The sequence below is a fragment of the Lacerta agilis genome, chromosome 7, assembly GCF_009819535.1.
Source record: "Lacerta agilis isolate rLacAgi1 chromosome 7, rLacAgi1.pri, whole genome shotgun sequence".
Classification (NCBI taxonomy): Eukaryota; Metazoa; Chordata; class Lepidosauria; order Squamata; family Lacertidae; genus Lacerta; species Lacerta agilis.
In genome coordinates, this window is record NC_046318.1 from 2,958,342 (window position 1) to 2,983,995 (window position 25,654).

General features: G+C 44.4%; 1 protein-coding gene across 2 annotated transcripts in view; it reads right to left on the reverse strand.

Moving 5' to 3' along the window:
* The window catches only part of SORCS2 (sortilin related VPS10 domain containing receptor 2), a 117,242-nt gene that overhangs the window by 2,858 nt on the left and 88,730 nt on the right, over positions 1-25,654 (reverse strand). Inside the window, exons 17-26 of one of the 2 annotated variants that reach the window (XM_033154146.1) lie at positions 24,349-24,477; positions 23,583-23,754; positions 21,450-21,636; positions 16,668-16,801; positions 12,583-12,706; positions 11,390-11,502; positions 8,824-8,949; positions 7,471-7,570; positions 6,787-6,886; positions 3,478-3,579 (exon numbers count right to left, since the gene is read on the reverse strand). In XM_033154146.1, the coding sequence (XP_033010037.1) occupies positions 3,478-3,579; positions 6,787-6,886; positions 7,471-7,570; positions 8,824-8,949; positions 11,390-11,502; positions 12,583-12,706; positions 16,668-16,801; positions 21,450-21,636; positions 23,583-23,754; positions 24,349-24,477 (1,287 nt within the window). Of the gene's footprint in view, positions 1-3,421; positions 3,580-6,786; positions 6,887-7,470; positions 7,571-8,823; positions 8,950-11,389; positions 11,503-12,582; positions 12,707-16,667; positions 16,802-21,449; positions 21,637-23,582; positions 23,755-24,348; positions 24,478-25,654 lie in introns of both variants that reach the window. The other variant, XM_033154145.1, reaches the window with a different exon arrangement.

Below are 25,654 nucleotides of genomic sequence, written 5' to 3' on the forward strand. Positions count from 1 at the left end.
ACCATTCCAGCCTGGCAGAAAGTGATGTGAATGCATCTGAACGTGAGAATTCATTGGGTTCATTTCAGTCTCAGACCAAACTGCAGTAGGCATCGTCAATGCCATCTCATCTGCCTGTTCTGATTTTGGACTCAATCTCAATAAGTTAGTTGTACAAGTATACAAGGGTTGCTCAACTATAGGGTTCAAGCACAAATCAGGGCAATATATGAGACCACCATTGTCTACTGCTAATCCCACAGTTGGCACAATTAAAGGCATCATTAAAAAAAATCCAAAGACTTTTACAATTAAAGGCATCATTAAAAAAAACAGGGCTTTTCCCTTTGCAAAGAAAGCTGCAAAACTTTTAGCTGATCCTCAAAAAAACGGCTTTTCCCTTTGCAAAGAAAGCTGCAAAACTTTTAGCTGATCCTCAAAAAAACAGGGCTTTTAGAGGAGGAAAACCAGAAAAAATATTTTTTTTTCTTGTTTCCTCCTCTAAAAACAAGATGCGCCCTATGGTCCGGTGCGCCCTATGGAGCGAAAAATAAGGTACTGAAAAAATGAACCTTTCCACGATATTCTAATTTTTTGAGTTTCACCTGTACGTTCTATGAAGACTGCAAATCATCATTAACAACCTGTAGTTAAAAATCTTTGTTACAAGCCTATAGTTACTTTGTCCCTGCCCCTGAAATTATTTCTTCAGACACCCATGTGCTTGGGAAGTTCAGCTAAAATATATAGCACAGATCAAGAAAGGTACCACCACAGCCTCTGTGGTTAAAGCAGAATTCAATTAGCTATTAGAGACAAAAAGGTTTCCTTTTGAAAATGGAAGTTTGACCAAATGAAGAGAATAAAAAAGAAAAATGCAAGCAGACAATAGCAGATGCTTAAAATGAATTTGAGAAGCAAATTGCTAAAAACATAAACACCAATAACAATGAATTATTTAAATACACCAGTGGCAGGAGGCTAACTAGAGAAGTGGTTGGGCCCTAGAATGACAAGGTCGAGAGTGTGCTAAAAGAAGAAAAGGAGATTGTAGAAAAGATGAATGAATTCTTTGTGTCTGTCTTCAAAGTGGAGGCAGAACAAAGCCATTGTGGATAGTAGCCATTGCTAGTCTTGCCTTCCATGAATTTGTATACAGTCATTCTCTTTTAAGTCATCCAAGTTGCTGGCTATCCCTGCCTCCTGCAGGAGGGAGTTTTAACTACGCACTGCATGAAGAAGAGCTTCCAGCTATCTGTCCTGAATTTGTGGAATTCATTAAGTCTCATTGGATGTCATTGAGTTCTAGTGCTATGAGCAAGGGGGGAAATCATAGAATCCTAGAGTTGGAAGAGACCCCAAGGGCCATCCAGTCCAACCCCCTGCCAAGCAGGAAACACCATCAAAGCATTCCTGACAGATGGCTGTCAAGCCTCTGCTTAAAGACCTCCGAAGAAGGAGACTCCACCACACTCCTTGGTAGCATTTCATACACTTCTATCATGTTGCCTCTTACCTACCTACTCTCTTAACTCGAGCACCCCAAATGCTGCTACCTTTCCTCATAAGGGAGTTGCTCAATCATTCTGGTTGCTCTTTTCCCTTTTCAACTCTAAAATATTCCTTTTGAGATGAGGCAACTAGAACTGTACACAGTATTACAAATGCTGTCACACCATTGATTTTTGTAATGGCATTATATCAGAAATTTTATTTTCCTTTCCCAATTATCCCTAGCAGGAGATTTGCCTTTTTCACAGCTCAACATCTTTATTGAGCTATCCACTATGACCCCAAGGTATCATTCCTGGTCAGTCAGAGACGGTTCAGACCTCATTAGGGTATATGTGAAATTGGGGCTTTTTCTCTTACACTTGTTTACATTGAATTGTATTCACTATTTCACCACCCAACTTTTTTGGAGCTCTTCACTATCTCTTTTTATTCCAACCACTCTGAATCAAAAGCAAACATGGCCGCCTCACTGCTCACCCCTAGCTCCAAATCATTTCAGAGTAAGTTAAAAAGTATAAGTCCTAATATTGATCTTTGGGGGACTCCACTTTCTACATCCTTCTATTGATAGATCTGTCCATCTATTCTTACTTAACCGATACCTGATACAAAAGAGAAGCCTGCCTCTTATTTCATGACTGCTAAGCTTACTCAGGAGTCTTTGGTGAAGTAGTTTGTTGAAAGTTTTTTTTGAAAGTCCAAGTGCACTCTGTCAACTGGATCACCACTATCTATATAAAAAAATATTAAAAAATCCCTTCCAGTTGCACCTTAGAGACCATGCTACTGGAAGGAATTTTTATTATTATTTTGTTTTGACTATGGCAGACCAGCACGCCTACCTACCTGTAAGTGGATATATGGTACTTGACACTCTCACAGAACTCTAAAAAGGAATGAGATGGGATGTATCTTTGCGGAAGCCATGCTGGTTTTGCTTCAGCAGGGCTTTTTCTATATGCTTGCTTGTTTTATCTTCAACTAGTGTTTCCACCAGGACAAGCATTAAGCTAACTGGCCCGTGATTTCCAGCCTCTCTTGCCACTCCCCATAGCCACAATCCCGTTTTAAAAATTGGTGCCACTGTGCTCACTTTCTAGTCCTTCGGCCTTCAGATTTACCTCTCCCTCAGCAGTGAGTAACTAGAATAGGAAGTAACCCTTAGTCAAGCTAACAGATTTAGCTGTAGTCACTTTTTACAAGAACAAATAAATGTCAACCTAATTTACCTATTTTATAAAGTATTAAATGTTAGATTTAAAATCAGTGTTTCCATTAATATAATATATAGATTGAAGAATCCAGAATGTATGTTTAATGCCACATCCACACCTTGCATTTAAAGCACATTTATAGCACTTGTAACAGTCATGGCTTTCCCCAAAGAATCCTGGAAACTGCAATTTACCCCTCACAGAGTTACAATTCCCAGCACCTTTAACAAACTACAGTCCACAGGATTCTCTGGAGGAAGTATGGTGTGGATGTGACCTTTGGTAAATCAGAATTCAGATATGAATAATACAGCTGCTGTGGTCTACAATGACCACAATATAATGAAGAACGCCACTCAGGCTGCTGGTACATTGGAAATGCATTTCCAAACGGTTATGGAACTGAATCAAACAAATGCTTCCATAAGACATGTAGTTAAAAAAGAAAAAGTGAGTCACTGTCGCATAGTGCTTGTCAAGCATAAAGTTAGTAGTGATTTACCCCTACCAACATTGCCATTATAATTTTCCTTATTTTATTCATTCAGCACTTGGGTCCCAAATAAATATTTGTTCCCCTGGACTGACACGTGTACAACACACACACATATATATTTGAATGCTGCAATAATATAGCAGTTGGTATTATTGATTATGAGAACCCTTTGGAGAGCCGAGCAGAAATTTGCCAGTAAAGAAAGAGGTGTACTTACCTCTTGCATTTCCTAGTGTTTGACAATCGAGATCATCATCAATAAACTCCTCCCCCTGGATGATATTTTGGGTGTCCTCTCTACGGTTTACAGGGTTGGTCATCTCTTGTTCTTTTTCATTTTGCATCTGTGCATAGACATTTCTGCCTGGTAATTTCCTTAAGAGTACAAGACAGGATTGTAATGCAATGTTGTACAGTGTTGCCCTGATCCACAAAGGGGTGTGGAAAGTACCAGCTCATTAAGACTCAATTGAATTGGCTGGAAGCACCTTTTGATGCTGATGGGAATGTACTTGCCAACCTACCTATTTCTGCATGCTACTATAGCCAGACTAGGGACGCGGGTGGCGCTGTGGTCTAAACCACAGAGCATAGGACTTGCCGATCAGAAGGTCGGCGGTTCGAATCCCCGCGATGGGGTGAGCTCCCGTTGTTCGGTCCCAGCTCCTGCCCACCTAGCAGTTCAAAAGCACGTCAAAGTACAAGTAGATAAATAGGTACTGCTCCAGCGAGAAGGTAAACGGCTTTTCTGTGCGCTGCTCTGGTTCACCAGACAAACGCTGGCTCCCTCAGCCTATAGAGCGAGATGAGCGCCCAACCCCAGAGTCGTCCGCGACTGGACCTAATGGTCAGGGGTACTGTCAGGAAAACCCCCTCCCCGTGGCTGCCAGCGTCGCGGGAGCGTTTAGAATACAGGGACCCACGTCCGCTATTCACGAGCTCCTCCTCCCTCTCCTCGGCCGGAAGCGACCATTCCTCAAGCGGGGAGGGGGAGGTGGAGCCATGAAGGCGGTGCAGGGGCTTGGAAGGGGTCAGAGAGACTCTGCACCGCAGGGAAAGCAGGGATCGGGGTCAAGTTCCCACGCTCCGGGGTCGGATGCAGGAAGGACGTGGGAGAGGGAGGCGGGGGTTCAGAATCCCGCGGCTTTTTTGCTGGACAAAGAACCGAAGACTTCATTCCTGGACTCTGCTGAGGATTGAGATGGACGTTTGAATTCTTACTGCACTGTACATAGCTTTCACAATAAAGAACTTAGTTTCTAGAAGTTCTGCGTTCTGGCGCATTACTCATGAGCAACCACTGAACGTCCTAACAGGTACCTTTACCTTTACCTTTATAGCCAAACTAGGGCCTAAATCGTTACCTCCAAAGGGAATGTTTAAAAGGTGCAATGGGGCAAATCCCTGGTTAAGAACATAAAAAGAGGCCTGATGGTTCAGCATCTTGTTCTCACAGTGGCCAACAAGATGCCTGTGGGAAGTCTGCACATGGGGCACACCAGTGGCATTCTGTGTCATCTGACACAGTTCCATATGACTGTTGTGCACAATCAACATGCAGGTATACTTGATCTGCTTCTTCCCTGCTGCAAGCAGAGATACAAACCAGGAATCGGCAATTAAGCTTGGTTTCCTGTTACATCTGCGCCCATAGTCCTGTTTTGTTTTTCCCAGGTTCAGAGATAACAAGAAGCCAAGCTTAATTGCCAGTTCCAGGTTTATTTCTCTATTTGCATCAGGGGAAAAGCAAAGCACCAGGTTGCACCTGCATGTTGATTGTGCACAACAAACCAGAAACAATGGCTGATTGTTATGTCAGTATGGCCAAAGAATGGGAAGTTTGATGTCTGTAGAGTTCAACATCCAAACCATTAGCTCCACAGAACTACTGTATCCAACTAGGGCTGGACAGATCAATCTATTTCCGTTCTGTGTCAATTTTTCAGGTCTTCATTCATATGCCCATTCCATTTCTGCATTTATTTGTGATTGTTCATTATTATCTCAATGTGCACATTTATAAATATATGTTATTTTTAAAAGTCTAACACATTTTTGTGTATTTTATCTGAGTTGAGAACTACTTTTGAAGGATAGTTATGTTATTCCTTCCATCTGGGAAGCATAGATCAGGTTGTTTTGCATCAGAAATTGAATTCTTCAAGCATCCCTAGATCTAACCTAGTGTTTGTGACATAAGCTGACTAATAAAATGATTTGTTTAGCCCCAAAGTACTATTCTCATTTGTATTTCCAGTGTTATGATTGCTCGTTGCTCACTTAAAGGAACTGAATTTTGACCTTGGAACAACAGATTGCTCCAGTTTCCTGCTTACTCATTATTATGAACAAAAGATCTTTAGTAACTCAGACTGGTACAGCTTGTGACTATAATTAAAGTGAAATGAATGCTACTGTCCTACAATGCTGATCTTCGGAAGCTGAGCACCAGGCAACCACTGAAAGATGCATGGAAGCACCAGTTTCTGCGCTGCTGAGTTTTGGTAGAGAGGAATGACACCAACTCACCACAAAATAAAAAATTAAAAAACATTCCTTCCAGTAGCACCTTAGAGACCAACTAAGTTTGTTCTTGATAGGAGCTTTTGTGTGCATACCAAGAACAAACTTAGTTGGTCTCTAAGGTGCTACTGGAAGGAATTTTTTATTTTATTTTGTTTTGACTATGGCAGACCAACACGGCTACCTACCTGTAACTGGAACTTATATATAGTGAGAGAGTGGGGAGGGGTATTACTCAGAAGGGTGGTGGGAATGGGTGATTGGCTGATAGGCGTGGAAAACCTGTTGACGAAGTGTGCATGCACACGAAAGCTCATACCAAGAACAAACTTAGTTGGTCTCTAAGGTGCTACTGGAAGGATTTTTTATTTTTATTTTGTTTTGACTATGGCAGACCAACACGGCTACCTACCTGTAACTGGAACCAACTCACCAGATATTGTTACCTTTCTCTTGTTGCAGCAGAGTGAATAACAGTCGCATCAACTACTGCAAACCATTTTGAAGTTCATACAGTAAAGTCTAGTCATAGAGTGTTATTCAGGACTCACCCCCAAATACTTGATCAGGAAAGGGGATTTTTATTTTTATTTTACTTTTTAATTTCTGGACCGAAGGGTTTTCACCCTGAGATGTGGGGCAGGAGCCCAGCACAGCCTGTGTGGGTGGAGACAGGGAACAGAATGCAAAGCCACTGGCACTTTTCTGCCCTGCAGACACAGGGGTTCTGAAGCTACTACACATCCTGGAAAAATCCTTTCCCCGCAGACTTTACTCACAATATTTTGTACAGGCAAAGTTACTTTCAGTTTTATTTTAAAAAATCTGTTCCTACTGTGAACAATATTTTGTTTCCTAAAAGGGGGAATTATTGTTATTGTATCTGTTTTGGAAGCTATTAACATATCATGAGAAGTTTGTAATAACAGGGTTAGGGAAAAGATGTTGGAAAAAGGTGATTTTTTTTTTTAAAAAAAGAAAAGCTTTTCCTATGATTTCCAGACAACTTCTGCTTTATAAACATATTCTGCATATGATGCCAGATATAAAATCACTTGCCTTTTAAACTTGTAGAGGATGATAGCACCTACAGCCACCAGAGAAATGACAAAAAGGACCATTATCGCCCAGTACCCTCCTCCTCCAATACTCTGAGAATCTGAAATCAAAGGCACACACTGTTAAATTCAATCCTGAGCACAATCAACCGCCCTCTGTATTTAGCATTAGTGCAGATCCTTTTTTTTAAAAAAAAAATGACCCTAAACTGTATCTGCTGATTTTGTCCACAATGCAGTAAAGTCAACAGGATTAAAGTACTGTATAGCCACTGATTTAACTGCAATTCCCAGCACCCTTCACAAAGTCCCAGGATTCTTTGGGGGAGGCCATATGCTTTATGTATGGTGTGGAAAAGATCTAACTCCCCAGGCCTAACCTCATTTCTGGAAGCAGGGAATCTTCACTTCAATAGGATTTTCTTCCATATAACATTTAAGAGCAAGATTTTAATTTTTTTCAAAGTGATTGTTTTAATTGTAATTATAGGCTCACACACACACAATTCTGGAGTTTAGAGAAAAGGTAAATTCATAGCAATCATCACCTTCAGGATTACCAGGTATGTATGATTCCATATTAAAGCAACTGAAGAATTTCAAACAAATATGGAGCTTCAATATTATTTTAACATAAACATGAGAGGAACATCAACTAACTGTCAAAAAGGGATACAAATTTTACCTGAATCAGAGCTAACTAAGGTCACAAAGACCCAGTGTCCTCCTCTCATGAAGAAACTGATGTTATGGGCATTCAAAGATTGCTTAATAGCAGCTATTCTCTGGAAACATAAGAAAAACTGTATTAGGCAGGTCCTACCTTCCACAACTGGGGACACGGGTGGCACTGGGGTCTAAACCACAGAGCCTTGGGGTTGCCGATCGGAAGGTCGGCGGTTCGAATCCCCGCGATGGGGTGAGCTCCCGTTGTTTGGTCCCTGCTCCTGCCAACCTAGCAGTTCGAAAGCACGTCAAAGTGCAAGTAGATCAATAGGTACCACTCTGGCGGGAAGGTAAATGGCATTTACGTGTGCTGCTCTGGTTTTGCCAGAAGCGGCTTAGTCATGCTTGCCACATGACCCAGAAAAACTGTCTGCGGACAAACGTTGGCTCCCTCGGCCAGTAAAGCGAGCTGAGCTTCAGAGTTGTTCGCGACTGGACTTAACTGTCAGGGGTCCTTTACCTTTACCTTCCACAACTACCAAACGGAAGTCATTACTTGTGTGGGGTTATTCACTGTTGAGCTGCTATGACAATTCTGCCAAAAGTAAAATTCAAAATGAAGTAGGGGTTTCTTATATTCAAATCTGGGTTGCTCACAGCAAAACATTAATCTATGAGAAGGCAGTGAATCCTGATGCTGCAGAATCTGAAATAATTGCTATTAAAGCTGATGGCAAAAGATGAATATTTTAATACTATAGGGGCCCTGTGACTTCTGAAATATTGATTTTGTTCAGTGGTAGTCACAAGGACTTTTCACTTCATGCTTCAGCTGCAAGAGCACTGAGGCATGATTATGCATCCAGTAACTGCCCATATTAAAAAAGAAATGATAAGAAAAGACCGAGCAGTGTTTGTCAGGATGATATCTGTCTCAGTTCAGCATGTACAGTAATTGGGGCACAGGTTTTTTCCCCCCATGTAACATGATACCCTCTCCAAGGCTAATGCCTTGCACTCTTTCCAAGGAGGAGAAGGAGAAATAAGAAAATTGGAATGTGAATCTAGGGCCAATTCATACCTTACTATTGCAGCCTGATTGGATGGTTGTTTCCTATATCAATGCTGCACATCCCCAGAGCATGCATACATGACCTGTGTCCTGGGGCTCCAGTCACATAAAACAGATGTAGTTGTAATGATGCATCAGCTGTTAGAGGGCACATGCAATGTGACAGTCCCCAGGCCCTTCAAAGAGTGATTCTCTGCTTTGCTAGACATGTTGCAAAATTACACGGTGCTCTTAGTTTAATAAGAAGTGAGACAGTCAATGTGTATTGTGCTCTAAATTAATATTAATCTGTCTTCTTACCTTATTGCTAGACATACTTATTTTGCTTTCGGTGTGGTTCATGGATAGAAGCACATGTAAATCTGCAGTTGTGGGTAGTCCAGGTTTTACTACAGTAACAAGACCTTCTTCAGGTATACCTGTTTGCTGAGGGGAGAGAAAGCATTCAGAAATGGACTTGGACTGCATGGCTACCTTTGGAATAAACTGCTCTACTATAGCTCCTTTAAAGTGATTTGATTTGATTTGTTTCTTGCCTCACATGAATTAGTCAAGGTTTGGAGAAGAACAAACAAACAAACAAATGGATGCAATAAAGAATAAATAATAATAGGAAGATTTAGGCAATTTGTTTTAAAAAGTGGAAAATACTAATTAAGTTCAAGTGTCTTGTAGTTTCACCAGTGCATTATTGCTTGCACTAATGACAGATTTAGTGCTGTGTGCTGTATCATCATCATCATCATCATCTATTTATACCCCACCTTTTCCCCTGACATGACCCAAGTTGGCAATGATTCCCTTTCTTCCTCCCCAATTTTAACAGATCATTATGCAGTCTGATCTTATGCATTTACACTATGTTAAGTCCCATTGTGTTCAGTGAGTCTCATTCCTAGCTAAGTATGCAAAAGATTGCAGTTCCATCTTCTAAGATGGTAAGCAATATGTGTGTCTGTGTGCACCTTGCAGGGCAAGGTGGGAGATCTATCTATCTATCTATCTATCTATCTAGACATTTTATTTTGCTCAAACTTGCTTGCAACTTCCAACTGAACAACCTACCAAACCCCATTGTATAGATACATCAAAACCAGAGGGGGGAGACGGTGGAATATGTATATATTCTTTTAAAAAAATATATTAAAACATTTATTTATTTATTTTAAAAAATTAAAATATTAAAACATTTATTTAAAAGTTACAATACAGCTTTGTCCATTGCCATAGTATCACAGAATGATCATTCTAAACCTCAATCCCACATCGCTGTCATGTTGGCTTGAACCCAACCAACAATCTGGCTAGACATTTTCAATCAATATATCCCCTCTATCATGATGATGATGATGGCATTCAGGGGCGTCGCAGGGGGGGGGGCGGAGGGCCCCGGGCAGCGCCCCTGCTGGGGGTGACACACCGGGGGGCGGTCCCACCCACTGGGCTTTTAAAAAACTTTTTTACTTTTTTAAAAAATTCTTTTTAGGCTATTTTCGGCACTGCTGGGGTGGAGCCGCAGGGGCGGCCAGCGAGGAGGGCCTCTTTGCCGAGCTCTGCTGCTGGCTGGCTTGCGGAGCCGGAGCATGGAGAGGGCCATCCCTCTCCCTGCCCCGACTTGCGCTCCGCCAAGGGAGCCCGGGCGGTGGATTTGGGAGTCTTTGCAGCCCGCAAAGACTCCCGAATCCGCCTCCCAGCACCCCTTCGTGCCGCGGCTGCTCACGCAGGCACGAGCAGCCGCAGCACGAAGGGGTGCCGCCACCGGGCGGAGGCTTCGGGAGTCTCCCAAATCCGCCGCCCAGCACCCCTTCATGCAGCGGCTGCTCACGCAGGCACGAGCAGCCGCGGCACAAAGGGGTGCCGCCGCCGCCCGGCACCCCCGGGGGCGGGGCATCGCGTGCGTCATGGCGTCATGACGCACGCACGCACGCACTGCAATGCCCCGCCCCCAGGGGTGCCTCTTGGCTTCCCGCCTCCGGCAGCCAAGGGGCTAAGAACGCCCCTGATGGCATTAAAATATCCTGTTCTTCTTCAATAAAAGAGAAGAAAGGAGACCAGATCATGTCAAATGTATCTTTTTTTTGTAGAAACCTTTGATTAATCGCTGATTGTATGTGAGGCGTTCTGATAGAGCAATGCTCCAGATGTTATTAACCCAAGCCTCTATTGGTTTATTCGAGGTTCCTTCCACCGTTGGGCAATAATTTAAAAAAACACAACAATTTGAATGTGAAACATTTTCTTGTGAAGAGGTGAACACTGAACCTTATAGTGATGTAGGTAATGTGTCTGAAATGGAGCAAAACAATTTAGTGAAATACTGATAGGAGGTGAAACATAACAGATCAAAATCATTACTGTATCATAAGAATTCCACTATTCTTTTTACGACAGGCATTCATCTCAAGCCAAGGACAAGTATTTTAAGAAAATTACTCCCCTATCGAAAAAAGAGTTAATCGTATTCCTCTCAAGAGAAGTCAATTTGTGCTTGTTATAGATCCTCACTGATGTACAGTATATCAAAGCATTGTTTGCACTTCCTGTCTTTGTTGCTTGAGCCCTAAATTATATGTCATAATTTCAAATCTAATGCACACCTCAATTTTCAGAACCTTGAAACCAAAAAAAGGATTTTCTGGCAAATGTAAATGTACCATTGAATCAAAAGCGTACTTTAATTTTTCTACCGTAATTTGGGCAAAAATGGTGAGCATTAGATTTGAGTGAATACGGTATCTACAAAAGCAATTCAAGAGCATTTATTTACAATCACTGTTAAAACCTTGATAACTTGATAAATAGCGTAAAATTCTCCCTGTAAAATGTCTCTACTTCATTTAAAGACACAAAGGGATTTTCAGAGCACCTTTGCAATCTGTTGTGTTACAACATGGCCAACATCTTCCCGCCAGGCAGGTATGTTTGGGTTGTATAAGTCCAGATGTTCAGAAAACCTTAGAGGAAGTACTTGAAAATTATCTGGAAACAGGAAGAGAGAACTTAAAAACAAATTTTGCATATATAAAAAAGCAATTCTGGATTTGCACAAAAGTTTCTTTACACACCGGGGCGTAGCAAGGTGGGTATAGGCGGCGGGCCAGCCCAGGTACCACCCAGGGGGTGACACTCTGGGGCGGAGCCCCTCCCCCACGACTGGCGCCTCCAAACCCTCGCTCGGCCAGCGGAGCCATGGCATGGAGGCGAGGGGTGGGCCAGCGAGGAGGGCGCCCCTCCTCACTGGCCCGCCCCTCGCCTCCATGCGGCAGCTCTGCCCAGGGAGCCCAGTGCCGAAAAAAGCTGCTGAAAGGGAGGGGAACTTTGTTTCCCCTTTCAGAGGCTTTTTTTCGGCAGGAGGGGCAGGCCAGTGAGGAGGGGGCATCATGCCAGCGACAAGTGTGATGCCCCCTCCTTGCTGGCCCGCCCCTCGCACCGAAAAAGAGCCGCTGAAAGGGGAAAAAAGGGAAGCAGAGCAGGTGCGTTCAAGCGCCTGCTTTGCTTCCCCTTTCCCCCCTTTCAGTGACTTTTTTCGGCGCGAGGGAGGGGCGGGCCAGCGAGGAGGGGGCGTCATGACAGCAACAAGCGTGACGCCCCCTCCTCGCTGGCCCACCCCTCACCTCCATGCCGCATCCACGTGCGTCGTGACATCACGACGCATGCGTCGTGCCCCGCCCCCAGGGGAGGTGCCTCCGTGCTGCTGCCCCGGGCAGCGAAGAGGCTTCCTCCACCACTGTCTACACAAAGTTATTATGCAAAAGAAATATTCTAGAATCACAGTCTATATCTGAAAATTTTCACAACAGAAAACAAGGAACTAAGGGCAGAACTACATAGTACATGAACACACGAGTAACAAAACCATAACAATCTCTGGAACAGTAGAATTAATTCCCCAAAGCTGACTGCGTGCCAGGATTTGTCATGTTCACAGCTGAAGCACCCACAGACTTGTAAATATTCAGAAGAGTCCAAGCTTTAACCCAAGCTGTCTCAGCTACAATAGGATGGAGGTGAAAGAACTTGCATATTTTAAAATATATATTTGAAAGGAAAGTGTCTCACCCAAAACCCGGACAATCTTGGAATCCTGAAGCATGGAGTTCCCACAGGAAGCCTGAACTGTAACTCTGACTTCCCCCACCTCTGCAAAACTGGTTACCAAAAAATTATCCAGTGACAGAAGTGGCTGAAGAAAGAAAGAAAGAAAGAAAGAAAGAAAGAAAGAAAGAAAGAAAGAAAGAAAATAAGCAGAGCCCAAATGTTCAACTAAAAGCTTTCACCTTCAATTTGCAGGGGGAAACAAACCTGGGGACAATTTTCAGGGGAAGCAAAATTATTTGAAACATCTGAGGCAACTTCCCATTGGCAGCAGCAATGGTGCTAGTCTTTCTCCCCACTTTTAACCCTTTAAAAAAAAAAAAAAGTATGTCCACACCACATTTGTCAGCAGAGGAGTTTCCCTTGATCACTACCAGCTGGCAGGTGCCATTTTTGTTCCCTGCAATGTCTCAGATGCAGCGTCATTCTAGGACATTATGAAACAAAAACAGAAGCCAACAGGGGGTAGCTGTCAAGAGAAGCTCCAATGTCTATGACCAGGGGCACTAAAAAAAGGTCTTAAAAAAACCAAAAAGAAGATTGCCATTGCTAGCACCAATTCACAAAAACCTGCAAATGGCACATGGAATGGGGGCCATTTTCTTTCAGCACTAGGGCAGAGGATGAGGAATAAATGAAGGGTGAAGAAAAATGCTGACAACATTGCAACTGTGGAAGCATAAATATTTCATATGGTAACAAACTGTTTATTTAATTTGGTCTAAGCAGGGCTTTGCTTTTACCCTGGAACTTGTATTTGCTGCAAAGGCTCAACCCTGGAAAGCGCTTCTGGGTATTGACTGCTCCAAGGCATCAGGGATTAGCAGCAGAAGATCCAAGGTCAGGCAACAATTGTTTTCAGAGGAGCATTACATATTCTTGTTTCTTCTTTTTTAGAAATTCAAATGGGGAGCTAGATGCTGTATGCAAATGTGCGTAACAAAACCCCATCCGTTTTTGAAAAAAGAGAAGAGCTTCAGAAACCTGCAATTTTGAGTGGAAGGACAGCAGGGGAGGAAAGGTGCTTAATCCTTTCTCAACGGGCTCCAAATCCTCCTATGGTGAGTTTTCCAGTTCTGAACATGTTTATCCTGCAAACATGCAACTGGAACACATGGCAGGGGGAAGAAGCTTGGGAGGGGCAGTTCTGAGCAGAAAAATGTAAATAAAGCAGCTTTCCCTCACCCCCTGCTGCAACTTTCCTCAAAATTGCAGCCTCCTGGTGCTGCTTTTAATTAAAAAAAAAATTTTTTTTTACATACATACATATCAAAATTATCTGAGTATCATAGGGTGCACGTTATCCATAACAAGAAAGAGTAGAAGTATGAAAGATGTGAGACAATACATTTTAAGAAAAATGCAAAAATATTAACTATATTGTGAAGGAAATCAGAATGCACATTTGAACGGAATAAAGAAGGAAGACAACACTTTAGAGCTGGCAAAAAAGCATAAAAACTAACAAAATACCAGTTTCCTTAGACAAAAAGCCTTTCTTCACTGTCTGGCATGATGTTGTATCTGGGCAGGGCCCCAAACTCCACTTGGTTTCATGAGTCGTTTTGATTTCAACCATTTCCAGTGGGTTTTTTGGGGGGTGGGGATGAGAATGCACAAATGGCTGGTTGCCAGAGCTGCCAAGCAAATGTAACACCAGTACAAAGATGCAAGCAAAAGCAGACAGCTTACATCATGGCCAAAACCAGTTCCAGTTGGAAGGAACTCTCTGGATCTGCCAAGAGACTGCTGTTTGGATTACCGTATTTACTAAAAATCTAATGTGCACCTTTTTTGGCCAAATCACATTGCGAAAATTAAGGTGTGCATTAGATTCAATGGCACATTTACATTTACCAGCAAACAATTTTTTTGGTTTCAAGGTTCTGAAAATTGAGATGTGCATTAAATTTGATGGTGCATTAGACTCAAGTAAATACGGTACCTAAATTCTCTCAGTTGTTTCGAAATCTTACCCAATTGAAATGAGCAGACAGAACTTATTAGCCAATGAGGGAAAGGACTAAAAAACTAGCCAACTTAAGAAAAGTAGGCAAATAAGCTTTTGAAACCTAGGTCTCATCAACACCATACATTTAATACATACTGTATATTCTGGCGTATAAGACTACTTCTTAATCCAGGAAAATCTTCTCAAAAGTCGGGGGTCGTCTTATACGCCGGGTGGAGAATCTGCAGTCAAGTATATCTCAAACTCTATATTTTAACTGGAAAAGTTGTGGGTTGTCTTATACGCCGTCGTCTTATACGCCAGAAAATACAGTATTTAAAGCACAAAGCTTTCTCCAATGAATCCTGATAACTGTAGTTTACCCTCCACAGAGCTACAATTTCCAGCAACCTCAAATAACTACAGGAGTCCCCAGGATTCTTTGGACAAAGCCATGCAGGTGGTGTGGATGTGACGAGAGCCGGTGCAGCCACGAGGCAGGTGAGGTTGCTACTTCAGTGGTGAGGTGCTGCCCCATCAGGGCTGATTTGAGACAATATCACAGAGATTTTTGGTGAGATTTCACCAAAAATTGACATGCCCAAAATTGGCAATGATGGTGGAGGCACTTCACCAGTGGTAGATGGGGCGGGTTGCGTGGCAGCTGCGGGGGCAAGTCGGTGGTGGCAGGAGCCACACAAAGCAGCACTTCCTGTTTCATCTCAAGTGGAGAAACGGGACACGCCACCCCTGGATGTGACCTTAATTTAGATGAAGTCTGTCTCTGTGTGTGTAAGTGACAACCATTCTCCCTTCTGTGATTTGTACATGGGAAATTGAACACCCATATCAAACAGGTTGCTTGAGAATGGGCATAGTTTAAATACTAAGAAGCTGGACAGGTCAAGTTGGCCAAAGTAAGAAATTAAGCCAATTTCTATCAGAGCATCTCAGGTGTCCTCTTACCCTCTCATACACTGAATTCCTAATAAAAATATTATTTACTCTTTATAAAAGGATTATCACGCTTCAGTACTGCTATACTTCGTTTGTTCCTAAATTTATTGTTCTAGCCAAAGGCCATGACAAACTTATAGCAATAATATTACTAAAATAATACAGGTCATACATCCATAACATAAGCCAACATCCATGATGTTAAGAGAGAGAAGTTACCAGAGACAGCAACAAACTCAAATCCAGCTTGATTTGAGATCAAACCTCTGAATTTCCACAACAATTTATAGCAATTTTATCTAACTCCTTTTCCCTGATTTTTCCAGCCAGTGTATAAAAGGCCACTGTCTGTGTTATGAAACTATGATTGACACTCCAAAGAAACCTCATATTTTCTGCTGGGGTGTGCTGGCTTGCGTGTGTGAACAAAGGTTTCAGAAAACGATCTCTTGGGTCTCTACATAAGGGGCAGGCTGGCAGATAACGAGTGACGCCTTCCACCTGAGGTCTGTCTGCATATGGGACCTTCTTGTAGTGGCCATCCAAGACTGCAGGGCATCACTTGGAAATGCAGCTCAATAAAGGCATTTCTTAAGGAAACTGGTGAGAATTTGGTCAATTAACTAGTTATAAAATGCTCTGTTCTCAGGAGTGGATATCAAGGGGGAAGTTGGTGTTTCTAATTAGTTGCAGGTCCCTTCTAGATTCTATCCAGAAGACCCAATTCCTTAGTTCACACTTATCCAAGGTTAATGCTAACCTTAGTTCTGGAAACTGATAATACTGTAGTTTAAAATCCAAAAGACCCAAAAGGTCTTTATAGTTGTGACTAATCTTGAAAAAATGGTTTGCAGTGCTCAGGTAAATACAAAGGATACTGGAGACAAACTTTTGTGTAACAGAATGGTATCGCATAAGATTGTGAGGTTTCTCATATGTGCCAAGAGAATAAGAAGACAAGTTTTAAAACAGGTGTGGCAAACCTCTAAAAGTTGCTGGATTACAAGTCTCATTATATCTGCCTATTAGCCGTGTTGGCTGGGGCTGATGAGAGTTGGGGTCCAGCAATATATTGAGAGCCACAGGTTAGGAACTCCTGTTTTAAATATTGGGGAAGTCAGAATTAATTACTAGTCAATACCTGAAGGTTGTTTCCAATCCACCAGTAAAACAGTGTGAAGTTAGCGTTTCTGGGAAAGATGGTGGCTGTCAGGTTCACCTTCTGATTTTTGCCAGTAACAGGAACTACTTCTAGCTGTAATGCCTGCAGTGGAGCTAAAAAGAGTCCCTATCATTAATTAAGAAGCTATTAATTTATCAAGCACTTCAGGTTCTGAAATCTTTCAACAATTCTTCAGCAATATCATACTGAAGCGCTGAGAGACAATGCATTTCAAGCAAATCCCACATTGCCAACAGGTTGAGGTAAATGGCCAAAGCTGTGGTTAATCACTTTCCGGCAGCACTTTCTCTTGCATGATAGAATATACAAGAAAATGATCACTGAATTAACTCTCATACAGAATTAAATTCTCTTGAATATTTGAGATGCTCTTGCTTGAAAGTTCAGCATGTCCACTCAAAGTGTTAAGGGACCCAAGCAATATCTGTGACACATTGAAATTTTCATCAAGAAAAAGAGAAGTGGATTTTATTATGCTTACAAGTAGTAAGTAGATTTCCAAAGCTTTATGGAGCCCCTCATATCCACGTTTAAGCAGCACTGAATTCACCAACTTTGAAAGGCATTTAAGGCTTCAGAGAATGGAGACTCTTTGAAGTAGCTTATGGGGCACAGTCAGCAAAGTCTCCAAGCCTTCGAGAAAAGGAGCTGTGCAACCCCCAAAATTGACAGACCAAGTTATAGTGCAACTCCCTAACCAGACTGAGCCAAAATATTGGCAGAGTCACTTTCAACACCCTATGGGACCAGAGAGTATAGAAAGAGATTTTCCTTCAGCTTCAGCTTAGTAGGATGGGGAAAGTTTCTCCATCTTGGCCAGACAACCTCAGGAATTGCACATCTGAATTTCTGCCAAGTCTAGGAAGCATCACAGTTCCCTGGCTGAAAAATCAGCTTTCAGGAGGTTTTTTGCAAAGATCCTTCTGTGTCCAAGACTTGGATGAAAAATAGACCAACTTTCAGGGGTGCTTTTTTGGTTAAAAAAGAGAGCAAGGGGAAAAAGTATTAAAAGACTGCTTTGGTGCAGCTCTGCTAAGTGGGTGAGGGTGTGATATCTCTCCATCATCTGCCTACCACCAGCTTCCTTATCCACCTCCTTTTTTAAAAGCTTAAGTCATGGTTTTGCTGGATGTCTGACCGACTAGACAACCTCTGTTGTCAACACTATACCCACATGATACCCACATGACCTGAAAGTGTTGCTGTGTAATGCCAGGTCAATGATTAACAAAACCACTGCCATCCACGACTTGATTGTGGATGGAGGATTTGACCTGGCATGTGTAACAGAGACTTGGTTGGATGAAGCAGATGGGCCTGTCCTTGCCGCTGCTTGTCCACCAGGTTTCTCTTACGCACAGCAACCCAGGCCATCTGGGCGGGGAGGGGGGGTTGCAGTGATTTTTAGGAAGTCATTAGTTTGCACCAGGCGTCCTATTGGGAAGACCCAGTTTTCTGAGTGCATGTTCTGGAAGTTGGGCAATAGGGGCAGTACAGGATTCCTTTTGGTGTACCGACCTCCCCGCTGCACCAAGGATTCCCTGCCCGAGCTGCTTCAGGTCGTGGCGGATATGCTCCTGGAGACACCTAGTTTGGTTGTCTTAGGGGATTTTAACATCCATGCCGACACGACCTTACAAGGGGCCGCTTGGGACTTCGTGGAAAGCATGGCCTCCATGGGGCTGTCCCTGAATAAGTCTGGTCCAACTCATAGCCGCGGACATGCCTTAGACCTGGTGTTTACCTCTATGGATGTTGGTGATCTGACACTAAGTAAAAGTGAAACAAAAGAAGTGCCCTGGTCAGATCACTTCCTGGTGCAACTGGACTTCTCTGCGACCCTTCCCCTCTGCAGGGAGGTGGGACCGATTCAGATGGTCCGCCCCCGCTACTTAATGGATCCAATTGGCTTCCAGAGAGTGGTAGGGGATGCATTATCCCATGTTGATGGCCTTTCAGCTGATTCCCTGGTGGCCCGCTGGAATGCGGAGTTAACCAGGGCTATTGACTGTCTGGCTCCGAAGCGTCCTCTCCGATTGCATGGAGCCCGGACAGCTCCGTGGTTTTCCCTGGAGCTGAGGGCGATGAAACAGTCGCTGAGACGGCTAGAGCGCCGGTGGCGGAAAACTCATTCTGAATCAGACCGGACACGGGCTAGAGCTCAACTTCGAGCCTACCAAGTGGCAATGGCGACAGCGAAGAGGACCTTCTTCGCTGTTTCTATTGCATCTGCAGAAAACAGCAGCAGGAGACTCTTCCAGGTGGTTCGCAACCTAGCAGAACCACCTTTGTCACCGGGGTCTGGTAGGGACCCCAAGATCTCCTGCAATGCTTTTGCAAAGTTTTTTGCAGATAAAGTCACTCAGATTCAGAAGGAGGTAGACTCCACCGTGGGAGCAGGGCCGGGGCGGGAGAGTGCTAGAGCCCTGTCTAGTCATGTTTCATGGGATCAATTCCAATCTGTTACCTCCGAGGATGTGGACAGGCTGCTTGGACGAGTGAAACCGACCACCTGTCTCCTAGATCCTTGCCCATCCTGGCTTATAAAAGCTAGCCGGGAAGGGCTGGGCGATGGGCTCTGCGCGGTGGTGACCCGCTGAAAGAGGCGGTCATTAAACCGCTTCTTAAAAAAACATCTCTAGACCCGGCCAATATGGCCAACTATCGCCCAGTCTCAAATTTACCATTCTTGGGCAAGGTGATTGAGCGGGTGGTTGCTGAACAACTCCAAGCACGCCTGGAAGATGCGGACCATTTGGATCCCTTCCAATCAGGATTCAGGCCTCATCATGGGACTGAAACTGCCTTGGTCGCGCTGGTTGATGATCTCCGGTGGGCTAGGGACAAAGGTGAGAGCTGTTTCCTGGTTCTGCTGGATCTCTCAGCGGCCTTTGACACCATCGACCATAACATCCTTCTGGACCGGCTAGAGGGGTTGGGAGCTGGGGGCACTGTTATACAGTGGTTCCGCTCTTTCCTCCTGGGCCGTGTTCAGAAAGTGGTGGTGGGGGATGAGTGTTCAGACCCCTGGGCTCTCACTTGTGGGGTGCCTCAGGGTTCTGTCCTCTCCCCCAAGCTTTTTAATATCTATATGAAGCCGCTGGGAGAGATCATCAGGGGGTTTGGGTTGGGTGTTCATCAATATGCAGATGACACCCAGCTCTACCTCTCTTTTAAATCAGAACCAGTGAAGGCGGTGAAGGTCCTGTGTGAGTGCCTGGAGGCTGTTGGAGGATGGATGGCGGCTAACAGATTGAGGTTGAATCCTGACAAGACAGAAGTACTGTTTTTGGGGGACAGGAGGCGGGCGGGTGTGGGGGACTCCCTGGTCTTGAATGGGGTAACTGTGCCCCTGAAGGACCAGGTGCGCAGCCTGGGAGTCATTTTGGACTCACAGCTGTCCATGGAAGCGCAGGTTAATTCTGTGTCCAGGGCGGCTGTCTACCAGCTCCATCTGGTACGCAGGCTGAGACCCTACCTGCCCGCAGACTGTCTTGTCAGAGTGGTGCATGCTCTGGTTATCTCCCGCTTGGACTACTGCAATGCGCTCTACGTGGGGCTACCTTTGAAGGTGACCCGGAAACTGCAATTAATCCAGAATGCGGCAGCTAGACTGGTGACTGGGAGTGGCCGCCGGGACCACATAACACCGGTCCTGAGAGATCTGCATTGGCTCCCAGTACGTTTCCGAGCACGATTCAAAGTGTTGGTGTGGACCTTTAAAGCCCTAAACGGCCTCGGTCCTGTATACCTGAAGGAGCGTCTCCACCCCCATCATTCAGCCCGGACACTGAGATCCAGCGCCGAGGGCCTTCTGGCGGTTCCCTCACTGCGAGAAGCAAAACTACAGGGAACCAGGCAGAGGGCCTTCTCGGTAGTGGCGCCCGCCCTGTGGAACGCCCTCCCGTCAGAAGTCAAGGGAATAAACAACTACCTGACATTCAGAAAACACCTAAAGGCAGCCCTGTTTAGGGAAGTTTTTAATTTGTGACTCTGTATTGTACTTTGGTATTTGTTGGAGGCCGCCCAGAGTGGCTGGGGAGACCCGGCCAGATGGGCGGGGTATAAATAATAAATTATTATTATTATTATTATTATTATTATTATTATTATTATTATTATTACTAGAATCATAGAATCATAGAGTTGGAAGAGACCACAAGGGGCATCCAGTCCAACCCCCTGCCAAGCAGGAAACTAGTTTGATGCTAGGGCAACAAAACAGAGACTGGTTCGAAGATTCAATAGCAAGAGCATCTGATGGACTTAAGTGTTACTGAAAGACTTTCCACACTATCTGTTTTGCACATCACCACAAAACAGACTGCACAAGAGGTATTACATTGACAAATAGTAATGCTGTAGCACAGGGATTTGTGCAAGGCAGAGCTCATGCACAACCTGTGTATGCGTCCATTGATTTCTAGCAGGTGGCCTTGGGTGCTGAACAGCTTTCAGGGATCCAGTGTACTGAATCAGTGTGTCAGAGATCACATACTATGGACCTTTGGCAGTCCCTGACACACCAACACACCTTGGTTTCATAAACAAAAAGAGCACTTAACTGGTCAAATTTAGCTGAGTCTCTGCTTCTTTCTGAAGTGACAAAAGCCTTCATTTCACAGGTTGCCAAGACTGAACTACGGCAATAGTAGCATGGCTATGACTACTTCTACTGCTACTAAGGACGTTGATGACAAAAGACTAGAGAAGAATTAAGAAAAAGAGGTCAAGACTTACAATGAACCTGAATAAACACAACTGCTTCGTCTCGGCCTGCAGCATTCTCAGCTATCACTGAGACTCGGTAAATCCCAGGGTTTGCATAGCGGTGTTGTATGGGTTCACCTGTCAATGTGAGATTCACATAGATCGCCTTAACGCCATCACCAAGGTTCAGCTGATACTTGGTGTTTAAAATATCTCCCTATGAAAAGCCAAGAACAGCAAAAATAAGAGACAGACGAAACCAAAACAAAGACACACACACACACACACACACACACACACACACTTGCATTCAGCTCCATCATAAAAACTGACAATGGGAAACAAACAGAATTAGTCATCAGGAGGATTATTACTGCCAATTCTTTCATAGGGCTAAAGATGATTGCTTTCATCTCTTTTAATACACAGACATTTGGAAGATTCCTAAATAAAAAAGATGAAATGTGTGAGAATATTCCCTGTTCAGCATTCAGACTGTGGGAGTTCCTATGAATTTATCCATGCTTGGCTTGGATTCAAATGTCAGCTGTAAGGTCTGTGCGGTGGTAACTCACGAGTAACGAGGCAGGAGCCCAACCTGTCTGTTTACAGGTTTACTGTGCAAACTATTTACAGTGCAGAGCTACAAAGTACATGTCTGTCTCAGTCACTAGCAGAATCCGGGAGTGGCCCCTTCCGGCTCCTTCCCCAGCATAAGAGCTTCGGCACCCCAAATCTCCTCCTACCCTCCTTGCGTTTCACCCCTCTGTGCAACTGGGGCACCGGAAATGGCGTGCTTCCCTCCTGACCAGCCGAGCGAGGTGAGCGCAGGGTCTCTGCAACATCCCCAAGCCGTCTCTCTGCCAGATTCCCTGTTTACCGCTCCTGGCTGGCTGAGGTGCTGGGGCTCTTTGCAGCATCCCCAAGCCCTCTCCTCTCCCGGCTGGCCCCTTCCCTTTCCTCCCCACTGGAGGTGTGGCTGCTTTTCGCACTGGAAGAGGTACTGCTGCTCGGTTGGCGTTGGGGCTCCCTGTATCCCAACAGTTCCTCAGGTCCCCTCAGCGGGCCAGGTGGCAGTTCCCTGACATCAATGAAGACTCTCCTCAAAATGGGAACCAAGCCTTCCAACCCTTGAGCCTCCTCTCCACACTCAGGTCGAAATCCAAGTGTTTGGGGCAGTGTCATGTGTCATGCAGAACAACAGAGGTAAATTAATCATCCAAGGCTCTCCCTCAGATTCAGATTTTTCTGATTGTTGTCCCCAGTTCAGGACACTTTGGAACGTTCCCAAACCAACCCGAGGGTCTAAAAAACTGGACAGTGAAAAGTTTATTCAAAGTTGCATAAATTTCAATGGTGAGAATGAATACCTGGCAACATATCTTAGTCTTATTCCAAACACTACCAACCTGTCATATTTTCAAACACCTGCTATCCTGCATCTAAGCCAATAAACCTTCCAAACGACAAAGCCCCCGTGGGGGGTGGGGGTGGCGGCTCAGCTGCTCCTGGTCTCTCAAAATATTATGCAGCAGCCCAGATAAGATATCTGATAAGCTGGGCACAACACTAGAGAGAGATTATCTCAGAAGCAGAGATTATCTCCAGAAATAGGGTATCCCATTAAAGGGATCCATGGTGGAGTTGCTTCTGTTCATTTGCCCCGATGGTGGGCTTGGGCCTCAGTGCTCCTAGAGGTAGTGATCCCTGCAGGGATCCCCCCCATTTGATGTAAGTCATAGGAATCCCTGCTGCCGGATTCACCCTGATGTCATTTCCAGTAGGCAGCTCAAAAATTAAAATGCTTACCCAATGTCTATGCCAAACCACTTCATCCGTAGTCAATAAAGTTGTGGCCTGATTTGATCCCATTCAACTGTGTGGTCTCTTTTCTTGGTAGCTCAATTGAGTGGAGGAGTGGGGAGTGTGTGGCCTGGGCCTGCAATGGGTGCCACTGAACTGCCTCAGTTAGCAAATACTAATATGGGGAATGTTTCAGAATGTGTTAAGTGTCCTGGTATTGGAACCGTCATCGCCTAGATTAATATGCCTTTTCTTCTGTGGTTAACAAATATGCAGGGCATCATGCCACTTCCCAGCTTCCTATCCACTCACTAAGCAGATGGGAGACAAATATCTACAGAGGCAGGAAATTACAGTTACCTGATCTTGTTTGACAATGAAGGTGACATCTTCTCCAGGCCTAACAGCAAGGCTCTCCCCTTTGATGCTTATCTGCAGTCCTCTGGGAGCAGTCAGAGGGCACAGATGCTGAGATATGTTTTGCTGCAAATCCACACCACCCTCACATATATTAGATATAACTTTGCGATACCTGTAGAAAAAATGGAAATAGAGAGCATATCTAAGTGCACAATGGGACTGTACATCAAACACAGCATGCATCATAACTTGGAAGGATCTGATCTCTCCCCAGGGATGAGGCAGGAGGAAAACAGGAAGAGAACCAGACCAAGGTAACCAACAGCATAATCCAGAAACACAGGAAGCTGTGTTATACTGAGCCAGACTGTTAGTCCATCTAGTTCAGTTTTGTCCAGACTAACCAGAAGTGGCTCTCCAAGGTTTCAGACAGGGGGCATTTTGAGCCCTACCTCGAGATACCAGGGATTGAACCTGGGATGTTTTGCAGGCAAAGCACTGAGCTGTATCTCTGTTTGGATGTTATTCCCACCAAGGTCAATGGGACTTGCTTCCACATAAAGCCACATCTACACCATGCATTCAAAGCAGTAAGATACCACTTCAAACTGTCATGGCCTCACCCAAAGAATCCTGGGAACTGTAGTTTGGTAAGGGTGCTGAGAGTCTTAGGAGACTGGGAATGGCTAACAGCAACCTTTCAATATCCATTTAGAAAGGTAGTTGATTAACTAACACAGCAGAACACTCCCCAAGTAGTACTTACCCTGTGCTGCTTCTGTAGGCCTGCCCTAAGACACAGTCTTCAGGAGGAGTTTCAGGGTTAAACCAAAAGTCAGCAAAGCACGTGTTTGGCTCAAATTTTTGCAGTGCTGAACGCTCAAACCCATAATCACTACAGAACAACAAACAAGCATTAATCACAAAGTTGACTTGTCTTTACTATTAATTTGTGAAGTGTTATTTGTAGTGCACATGGCCTGGGGGGTACAAGTACACAACTGGCATCTTTTGTAGCCCATTGGGAGGGCATCTCATGCCAAGTGTGTGAGGGTCAGCCAGCCACCACCCCAGGGTCTCTTGTACTTCCTATGGCAGGAGTCTACTGAGCCCTGCAACTGGAATGCAGCCACAGGGCCCAGAGGACCCAATGCAAACAAACTGCCTATCACCTGCAAGCTCCTTCCAAACCCCAAGCTTGCACTGTGGTGAGTAAAAAAGGCTCCGGAAAGGATGTGTGCAATGCCTCTTTCCACTAGCGTGGCCTGGCCCTTCAGCACTCCATGCAGGAACAACCTTTATATAAGGGCTGGTCCAGACCTGGGCAGTAGGATTCTGGTCCTGGGTTTCTCACTAGTTTTTGTGGACTAAATGCAGGTGCCACCAGCACGATCATTTGTGCTTGTAAAAGGACCATTGGTCTCACCTGAAAGGTGGCTTTAGTGAGTTTCAGGCCATCCCATGAGCTGTGATGGCCACCCTGCATCCAAGGCAGGAAATGTTCAGAGCTGAGTATGTAGCTACTTCCTGTCCTCGCTCAGTCCATTTTCTGACAGGACTGACACAGGACCAGAGCAGCTAGGAGCCAAACACAACACAACCCTTTTTCAACAAGCCTTTTAAGTGTTGTTCATTATCCTGGCCTGTATCTGTATTTGGGTTTTAACTGTTCTTACATATGAAATTCGTTTCCAATTGTTTGCTGTGGAATCACTGTGAAATTCATCAATGGAATCAAACAAACAAACAAACAAACAAACACAACAGCCCAACTGTGGTGGGCTGGGGGGAACCAGAAATTGCTTAGTGTTGTGACTGAGACACTGCCTTCTCAGACAAGACCTCACAGTTATGAAATGCTGTTACACGGAAACTCCTCCAGTTTCAATAACTGCTCAACTTTTGGCGGGCAGTGAACACATTATGTGTGAAGGCCTTGGGAGGGAAGTTAATGCTGCTGCTGGATGTAGTTCAAAACTGTACATATTTATACTTTATTTTCTAATGCCCTATATTGTTTTCAAAATCTTTCTGTAAGGTACCAAGGGGTATGAAGTCTTCTACGTAACTCT